Source organism: Cibotium barometz, chromosome 2, assembly GCF_041138505.1.
Source record: "Cibotium barometz isolate CiBa-2024 chromosome 2, ASM4113850v1, whole genome shotgun sequence".
NCBI lineage: Eukaryota > Viridiplantae > Streptophyta > Polypodiopsida > Cyatheales > Cibotiaceae > Cibotium > Cibotium barometz.
The window spans coordinates 34,580,549-34,590,465 of NC_141047.1; the positions used below are offsets into that span (position 1 = coordinate 34,580,549).

Sequence of the window (9,917 nt, forward strand, 5' to 3'; positions counted from 1 at the left end):
TTTTGGACTATCACCGTATGAATATGTAGCAATATGTCAACTTTAGAATTATTATGCATGAAAGAATCTTAATATGTCCTACTTGAATCGTGATTCTTTTATGCATAATAATTCTAGACTATTTGAATCGTGATGAACAATTTATAGTCTAAAAGTTTGAATCATTAAGTAGGACATATTAAGATTCTTTTATGCATAATAATTCTATTCAATCATACAAGTAGGACAAATGTCAGCTCTAGAATTATTATGCGTAAAAGAACCTTAATATGTCCTATAGCTTCATGGTTGAAAATTCTAGACTATAGATTTTTATTACTTGTGCACTATTCATCCTATGCGATATTAAATCTTCATACAAAAATATTGGCACATCAAGATAACTTTTTTCCTTTTATATAGGGCATAAAGTTGCAAGTCAATCCCTCTTCTGCGTGTAATACTATTCATACCTCTATTTGGGATGACATGACTACAATGTGATGAATATTGTTGTTTACTCACTTGTATAAAATTTCCATTGTTTCTTGAGCATGTAGATATATCCTAGAAAAGAGATTTTTGAAGCACTTCTTTCTAAGTGATGATTTTTTTTTAATGTAGAGGGGTGTAAAAAAATGATGATGTGAGTAAACGGTGGTTGGCAAGGAAGGCGGTTAGGTATATCTATTACATATTAACCATGGACAACCAAGACACTAGGAGAGGAGAGAAAAAAGAAATCCTGGATTTCTAAAAAATAAGATTAAAAAATCTCTTCGATTGACCCTTTATATTCTGATTGACCCTTTCACAAGGCACTTTTGTTCATTCTCTATATAGTTAAAAAAAACCATTCACTAGATAATTTCCTAGATATAAATGAACATATCTAGGAAAAGTGCAAACTAGAGAAAATGAAACACTTTCCTAGATAGCTAACTAGGAAATACAATGCATGGATTTTTCTATATAGGAAAATTTATTTATATAGTAAAAATTTCCTATATATGTACATAGGAAAAATTTTCCTATATATGTAAATTTATCTATGTAGAGAAATCCATGCTTTGTATTATCTAGGTAGCCTATCTAGGAAACTGTTTCATTTTCCCTAGTTTGCACTTTTCCTAGATATCCTTATTTGATCTAGGAAATTATATAGTGAATCCATTGTATCTATGTCTAGAGAATGCTTATTAGCTTATCCTCTAGATAGGTTATGCAAGTGAATGAAAGGTGGGGTGCCCAATTAAGTGAGGTTTTCTTACTGAAGGTAGAAGCAACCATGCTAACACGATTTAAATGTTCATTCATAGCTGGTACTGTATGTTAAACTCTGTAAGAGATCAATGGTAATGAGCTGTCATGACTGTGGTCATGTTGTGCCGAATGTGAAGAAAGTTATCAACGCTCTTATCATGCTAGAGGCTAAGGGCATTTAGCATCCATCATGCCCATAGCTTGATTGAGTTATCCACACAATGGCTTACAGTCTATAGGTAGACAAAAATGTATCCAAAACAATGTAGGAGACAGACTCCATCTTTCCATGTGTCAAAAAACAAGGCAGAAAAGATGACAGGTGTAAGCTTAGAAAAAGACAAGGTAGAAAAGATGGTAGCTGTAAGCTTAGAAAAAGGAAGTAACATACCTTTCCCCATCCTGCTATGAATTTTGTCTGCATGTCCAAAGCACCAAAAAAACGCCATATGAAATTTAGAGGTCAGAAAAACTCATAAACTAGAGAGGAATTAATAAAAGCATAAGCGAGAATACAACTCAACTTCAAGGTCAAGCCAACATGAAAAACCCTTTAGTGAATGAGCGAAATCCATGGCAAATCAAACCACATATGAGCTTATGTAGAAGTGAATCAAGCTGCCAAGTTGTAAGCCAAGATGTGGTGTAGGATTAGCAAGTGTCATTACAGTGGGAAGTAATATTTTCTCCAAGCTGAAACATGTAGTGCCCATCTTTGTCATCTTCACACCAAGGAGGGGATTGAGTCCTAGGCAACTCCGTTCACATAGGCATTCAGAGGAGCAGGACTGGACCTTGATAGAGCAAAAGTGCCCCCTTCGTCATGCCTTTCATGCTCTGTAAAATGATGCCCACTGTTGGGAATAGGCTCGGCCTACACAAACCATCCAACGTCCATGTTCCACCATCATAAACATACTCTTTTATAATGAGACCCTTAACCATGAACAAATCAATACCAGCATATTTAATGTTGATTAAAACAAGCCATCGAGAGACATGCCTACTATTGATCTACAGCAACAAACCAAATCCCACCTTCTTCATCAACATGGGGCATTCAAAGATCTGTCTTAGGACCAAAATGGTGCCCAAAAGTACTCGTGATCAGTATAGCACAATCAAAATTCCTTGTCTATAATTTGCCTCTTCATTGGGCTTGGCTAGCGCGGCTTGTGTTTGTTGGAATGTCAGATGCATTGACATGGCCTGATGCTGGAGGTTCCCACCTACAACATATCCAATCTAATCAAGAAAATGAATCGTTGAGAATTTTACAAAAAAAAATTGAAGACTGCAAATTACAAGGTTCAAATACGCACAAAAAGAAGTCACAGTTGTTGGATGAACATCGATAAAAGCATCTCCCACAGTTTCTTTCTTTTTGTGCTATAAGCAAGGAGCATACTTGCTGATAGTGGCACATCACTGAGCCTTTACATACTAATGATGCATCACAGTTATACATACTATTAAAAAATTTCAAAGAGAAAAACATTTACTAGAAGCTATTCAAAGGTTGGGATTGCTTGAAAAATCTTCCATGATTTTACCTGTTGGATTAGGTGCTGACCTTCAATCTTGATGAGAGGTCCCTTTTTGGTCAAGCTTAGAGCTGTTTTGCCCAATGTTAGCACCTCTATTTCCAACATGCCCTCCCCCTGCAAGACCATGCAAGCCTCATGTCATGCCGCAATAAAGATTGTCAAAAGATCATACATGTTGATGAGGTCAATTTGTGAATGTGATGACTTGACTGACCCTGTATCTCCCAGTTTCACATAGTTCAATCAGCTCCTTTAGAATGGAGTCACCACCTCCGACACAACCTGCATGCAAAACATGAGTTAACAAACACAAGTCACACATCTAAAATGTTACAAGAGTTGAATAACACATACAAGGTTATTTTCCCAAAAACCTCTCTTCTAGGTGCAAATGATTCTTGAATGGTTCTGGTCTTATTATACAGCTAAACCTTCAATACACTACTTTTCAGCGGGTTTCTGGCCATCAATTTTTTTTTTAAAGAATGTAACTTTATCAGCACATCTGTAAAGTTCTTTGTGGTGTGAACCATTTTCCACCAATAACATGGGCCCAGATGTTAAATGGGTTTCATGACATGTAGCATAATAATCTAGACATGTGGATATTAATAAAGCCTCTAAACATGGAAGGCAGATCTGGGCACAAGGCAACTCCTTTGAGGCTTGGCAAGTAGAAGAGACTGGGCTGCCTGGCTTCCTCATTCCCCAAACCAGATTGGTTGGCTACAATTGTTGCAGCCCAACCAGCGAGGTCAGTTGGCCAGCCCCCTCTGCTACTCATTCTCACTCTTATTCAACATAGCCCCCTTACTCTCAATGGGTCTTGCTCGTAGACCACCTATGAAAGCCCTTGGATCCCTCCTCTTAAACCTGGGAGTTGAAGGCATGCTGACTTTGGTCAAGCCAGACTGCTCCTTCTTGTGGTACACACAAGACATGATGTATTAAAGAAAAAACACAACAAAAGGACCCTAGTAGAGAGGGTTTTACCTTTAAATGATGAGTAGGATCATGTTGCAGGCCGACTGAACCACTCTCATGCTACCATTGCCAGGAAACTCAGCATGATCTCCGTCTGCCCCCATAGCCGTAATTTGGTGCTTTGAACTCCTCTATTCCAAGAAATGGCGGCAACCGCCGGGACGAAGGAAATGTTTAGTTTTTTTTATGCCAGGTACTATTTTTAAAAAATGGGCATTTTCTATCTACTAAACGACAGGAATTTGCTGCTCTTATTTAAGCAAAATCCGGACCTAACTGTTGTGTCAGTTCCATTGGTGGATGTATGTATGCAGGGCAAGTATGTATGGACATATGCATCTATCGACATGTATGAAAGGGCATATGCATGCATGTATGTATGACTTTGTATGTACTGGCATGTGCGTGCATGCATGCATATAGTATGTATGTTTGTCTATGTATTTAGGTATGTGTGCACGCATGCATATCCGTATGGATGTATGTATGCATGCATGCTCTAAGAGCACACAACTGTAAACATTGGAAACAAGTGCTTGCTTCACCTAAAGAAGTATCTTACCTATGCGAGAGTCTCGGAGACTGCCATGTGCCATGTACTCATAGACAAGCATTTGATCCCCTTCTGACCAAACTGAGACAAGATTCTTGTGATGTACACGCGAGAGTGTGGTGAGAGTTGCACGTTTCCCATGCGAACCTGTATTACCCTCAGATTTTGGGGCAGTTTTCCAAAAAGAAATTGAGGGACAAGCACTCGGATCTTTAGCCCATTTCTGCATGTTCTCTTCCCTAGCCATGCATCACTATGCTAATACCAACAAAAAACAACCATTATTATCAAATCCTGAATGCAGTTCGTTTGTCCACAGGATTGAAAGGATGGAAGTGAACTTCCTGAATGCCTTGCCTAGCTTCTTTTGGATCAGCAAGCATACTTACAATAGCTTTGTCTATAGCATCCTGCTCCAGATCACACAAGTTATGGTAGTTACATATTAAGGAAAGATTAATGTTGATCAACATATACTGCACTCCCATCCATCTCACCTGATTTTCAAAACGGGAAGCCTGAGCTGCAGTCAAGAGGACAAGCTCTTTGTCTGCTTTGGGCGAAACAACTTCAATAAGGTTTCTGTCCACTGTCAGCTCATTGAGAGTAAGAGTACCTGTCTTGTCAGAGCAGAGAATGTCCATTCCAGCAAGCTCCTCAATTGCAGTCATGCGCTTTACAACAGCCTATTAGCATCACAACGAGATGAGCTAACAGCAGTTGAACTTTCTACACTTTGACTGTTGTCATGCTTTTTACTCTTTCAACAATTGATTGTACAAGTAATGCATGATGCTACCCCTACGCTCTGCAGAGAGGTTTAAAGTGCTCTGTCATGCGCACAAGGAAGTGCTCTATTAAAAAAAGGAGACAAACACATATATTACCTGGTTGGAGCTAAGAGCATGGGAGCCAATGGTCATGGTGACAGAAAGCACAGTGGGCATGGCTATGGGGATTCCACCGATAAGCAAGATGACTAGGTTTTCAACGCCCGTGTGGTAAGGAGTGTGCTGAGTGAACATCACAATGGACTCACCCATGATGCCCATTAGGATGATAAAGAAGCAGAAGTTTCCAATTTTCCTCAAAACCTCCTGAAAGTGGCTAGGATTCTGTGTGGTGTCAGTAAGGTGGCATGAATGCCCCATGAGAGTGAATTTTCCAGTGGCGATAACAAGGGCGTCTATCTGTCCCTGCTTCACAACAGAGCCACAAAAGGCCTCATGGCCGGGATGCTTCGTTGCTGGAAGGCTCTCTCCTGTCATGGCGGACTCATCAAGCAGCAAAGGATCACCATCTAGCAGCCTACAATCGGCTGGCACAATGTCACCAAGCTTGATGGCGACAATGTCTCCGGGTACGACGATGGCAGCCTCCACCTCCTGGGGCGTGCAACAGAAGGCATGGTCAGCCATGCTTATACAGTAAGGGGAATGGAGTGAATTCAATTTACAGACCTGTGTTTGCTTCTCATTGGGAAAACACACGCTCTGAAAACAAACAGCAGCACTAAACCTCTTTTAATTTGTCTTAATCTCTACCTGATAGTGGCCATCTCGCAGGACACGGGCATAGGCAGCGAGGCACTTCTTCATGATCTCATCCGTGGCCTTGCCCGCGTGACGTTCCTCAAGGTAGGAGATAGTGGCATTGACAAAGAGGAGGAAGACGATTCCGACAAAGTCTTGCCAATCGGGCACCTTGTGGTCGCCGTTGTCCAGCACGATGGTGACGACGGCACCCATCTCCATGACCCATTAATATGCTGCTTAATTTGTGTAGGTTCTCCTGCTGTTGAGTTGGTGAATACCTCGTTTCTGTGCTTCTCTACTTGATTTAAGAGATCTTGACAGTTCGATCCATGAACATTTATAATGTTGCAAGCCTCTGCTTGTTTCTCCTCTCCCTTTGCATCTTGCATTAGAATGGAGAAATCAATGCAATTGCAAGAGGTATATGGTGATGATACAGAGTGCTTCTCCTCATGGCTTTTAATTATTGGGCTTGAGTACTTGTAGGCTTCACGCTGATGCACTTGACCTTGATTCTGCTTGCTGCTTTTGCTTTCACCGAATCTTTAGGGTTCTGGTATGACCTTCTGCTTCTTGATCGCCCTTTTAGAAGACCCAATTTCTCTGCAGCCGTTCGCATCCTCCTCTTTTAATTCAAAAATCGAGCTCGCAAAGAGCCCAGGTTTCATTGAAATACACGAGCTTGTAGAGGCAATGAAATATGACAGGGACTGGAAGAACTTACGAAGCTCGCTCTCCTGCTTGATCTCCTCCAGCTTGTTTGGCCCCATCTGCTGCAGCCTACGCGCCGCGTCCACTGAAGTCAGCCCTGCTTTTGTACAGTCCAGGGTGAAACACCTCCTCCATAGCCACGCTCTTCAGCATGTCTCCAGCAATAGAGTGCGCATCCTGGTTCTTACCGTTAACCAAGATTAGCCGAAAGTTAGGGTTTTTTCATTATTTTTAATAAAAAATTTACACCACACCCTCTCTCTCTCTCTCTCTCTCTCTCTCTCTCTCTCTCTCTCTCCTCTTCTCCTCTCTCTAACCCCTCTCTCTTATCAACACACTTTTTTTTTTTTGTAAAACGAAGAAATTATGTTATGAAACATCTACATCGGGCAGTGCTCAAGAAAAGAGCCTATGCCCTATCCATCAGAAACAATAAAAGAAAAGCTGAATAGAAGAAACATCCAAATCTTCCTCATGTAAGGCATCATATAAGGACTGCCGCAATGAGGCTCGCAAGAACGCATAAGGGTGCTGAAGGGGTGAATTCAGATATGCATGATTTCGCTGTAGGCAGAGGGTCCATAAGGCCCAGTATCTGATCCAATGGAAGAAAAGAGAATACTGTGACAAAGAAGCTGATAATCTGCCAAACATCCAGAAAAACCTGTAGAACCTGTGTGCAGGAAATCTGAGAGATAAAAAATAGGAGATCTTGTCCAGAAGGTCTCTGGAATATGAACAAAACCACAATAAATACGGAATACTCTCAGTAGTATGATGACATCTTGGACAAAGAGGAGAGGCAATCCTTCTTTGAGCCAATTTCACTCCCACTGGAAAAATACCAACAATGCATCTCCAAAGAAAGAGTCTCTGCTTCAATGGCATTTTCAACTTCCATATCAATGTCAATTTTCCTTTCCACCAAGCTAAAGACTTATTCAGATGCCAAAGAGAATTAGCATGATGAGCAATCCATGGAAGAGGTAATATCAATCGATAAGCCTGTATGGAAGTCAATAGATGCAAAGGCTGAGAGGATAATCTTGGACTTGAAGACTGAAGATGCCAATCTTGAAGCCTGTCTCTTACATTCACCATATAGGTCTATGATGCATCCCAAGATTGTATTGTTGGCATGCTGCCGGAAAAGAGAGAATATGCCCTTGAGTATCTACCACGTCGTCAATGAACCGGATGCCCAACTTCATAAGATTGTAAGCTCTGATTGGTTGTTGTACAGCAAGGGGAGAGTTAAAAACAGCACTCCAATGTAGGCTTTCCATTCGAAGCGAGAAAGCTATAGAAGCAGAATGGGGATACCATTTGATGCGAGAGAGCACTTTCTTCCAATCCTAAATCAAGGAAGTAGAAAATGGACAACCAGGGATTTTACCTTGAAATTTGCCAAGTATCTGACCACACAAAATTGCCAACATGATAGACCAAGGCTGCTCTTGTTGAAAAAAGGTTTTGAGCATAGTGATCTTTCTTGCCAACACATGAAATTTGATGTTTATAATATTCAAACCATCATGCATTCTTGGTGAGCAAAGCAGGTCCATTTTGAGCAACCTTAAAGCTTTTTTATGAAGCGTAGTTTTCCAAAAAATCTCCATGTCTTGAGCAAAGCAGGTCCATTTTGAGCAACCTTAAAGCTTTTTTATGAAGCTTAGTTTTCCCAAAAATCTCCATTGTGGTGAGATGAAGACAAGGGCTTTGATGGGTGCAAGTAGTGTAGAAGAGGGTGAGTGGTGATATGGGGATGCCAAAGAGTTTGGATGGGCCATCATCAATGGCTAATCATGGCTATAGGTCATGCACGTGAAGGGATGTGTGCACGTGACGACCCTTCAACCATCATCCATCTCGGTGCCTATAGGTGAAGCTTTCGGTTGCCTACACGTGAAGCTCTCTCTTAATTGTAAGTAAAGCTTTGTGGATCACATATATGTGTCTCTTAATGTTGATGGTGAGCACAACATCCTATATTATATCTAGATGTTCAGACCTTTATGGTGTTTGTATTTGGTTCTTTGGTCTCAAAGGGTCCTTTTTTTGTGTGTTGTTTATATGGAAGATGAGTGAATTCAATGATGGCCTTACCTCTAGCCTATGCTAAGAGTGATATTGATACACCACCATATACGTTAGTGGAGGTGTAAAACAAAATAAAGGAGTAAAAAGTGTTGTAATTAAAGATACTAAAATTTAAATATATCTCATATTATATAATTCATATAGCTCACAAGATAGATTATCAAATTGATATTGGAGCATACTATTGATCTTTTTGGAAGCTATAAGTATGATAGCTCATAAGAGCTCTATATATAACTAGTCTTATGTGAAATCTTCCAATCCCTAAATATTAGATCAAAAGAGGTAATGTTTTAGGTATGATCATACAATATCTTAATATTAATCATCTTAGGCCTTAAATCATGAGCCTAATAGATAATCTTACATTGATATGATTAGAATTCTAGAATATGAATATGTTGATTGTTTGAACCACTCAAATCAAATGACAAATTCAACTTGTGACCATGGCCATCAAAACACTTGGCGATATTTCATTCATGTGGAGTCTATTTAACATTTGCATCAATAGACTTTGCAAACTCAGCCCATGCAACCCTATACTTTCCTATGTCAACAGTAGTAAAGGGGGTTGTTGTGCTATTCTCATAAACAAAACCACGAGTGAAGGCAATCGAAAGCTCATGATTGATGGGCTCTCGGTGTGGTACACCTTATAATGCAAGGTCACCATTTTTTAATAGAGGTGAGGATTTAAATCTCGAGAATACTGATAGCCAATCTTTGACTAGTATGTTTGCATCCATCAATTGCCTCGGGTTGGCCCCTTCAAAGCTAAGCCCATGCTCGGTATGAAAATCGTGCTTTTGTGTGACAATATCGCCTTAGCATGGAAAGCTCAAGAAATGGAGGTACCCAAAACAAGACGAGCCTGATTTAGATTCCATTTGTTGTGATCACCCTCTCCGAGATGACAACCTGGAAGCGCATGAGGGCTCATGTTGCTGAAACAAGGAGAGCATGAATGGATATAGAACATGCAATGAATCAAACCCTTAGCTAGACCACTAGAAAGTGCCAAAGCCATAGAGAAATATTCACAAGTTCTATCCATATTTGGCATGATATCTTTACTTTAAGACTCAAGTCTTTAAATATAATTCTATTTCCTAGCAAGTTCCTTGCTTCTCTAACTTGTCACTTGCATATGTATTTTTGTAAGGTTTGACTTGGGTAGCATAATAACGTTTTTTTGAATGCTAAAAACTTATTCTCATCTAAGTGACATGGGTAGCATAATAA

The 9,917-nt window shown here is 40.1% G+C and overlaps 1 protein-coding gene across 10 annotated transcripts; it reads right to left on the reverse strand.

Annotated features, from left to right (window-relative positions):
• Positions 1 to 1,712: 1,712 nt before the first annotated feature.
• LOC147640982 (plasma membrane ATPase 4-like) lies at positions 1,713 to 6,762 on the reverse strand. 10 transcript variants are annotated; one of them, XR_015268669.1, is made up of 11 exons: positions 6,586 to 6,762; positions 5,871 to 6,464; positions 5,214 to 5,711; positions 4,824 to 5,012; positions 4,716 to 4,736; positions 4,336 to 4,584; positions 3,004 to 3,071; positions 2,796 to 2,903; positions 2,565 to 2,685; positions 2,281 to 2,471; positions 1,713 to 2,116 (listed from the first exon to the last, which is right to left on the reverse strand). XR_015268669.1 is itself a non-coding variant. In XM_086816952.1 (6 exons), exons 1-5 carry the CDS (start codon positions 6,078 to 6,080, stop codon positions 4,336 to 4,338), a joined length of 1,167 nt encoding a protein of 388 aa, XP_086673078.1. In that variant the 5' UTR covers positions 6,081 to 6,762; the 3' UTR covers positions 2,796 to 3,071. The 10 variants fall into 10 exon arrangements, 1 of the variants encoding a protein (XP_086673078.1); XR_015268672.1 differs by adding an exon at positions 3,783 to 3,904 and having other exon boundaries at positions 2,565 to 2,653; positions 5,871 to 6,762; XR_015268665.1 differs by having other exon boundaries at positions 5,871 to 6,762.
• Between the last annotated feature and the right edge of the window lie 3,155 nt (positions 6,763 to 9,917).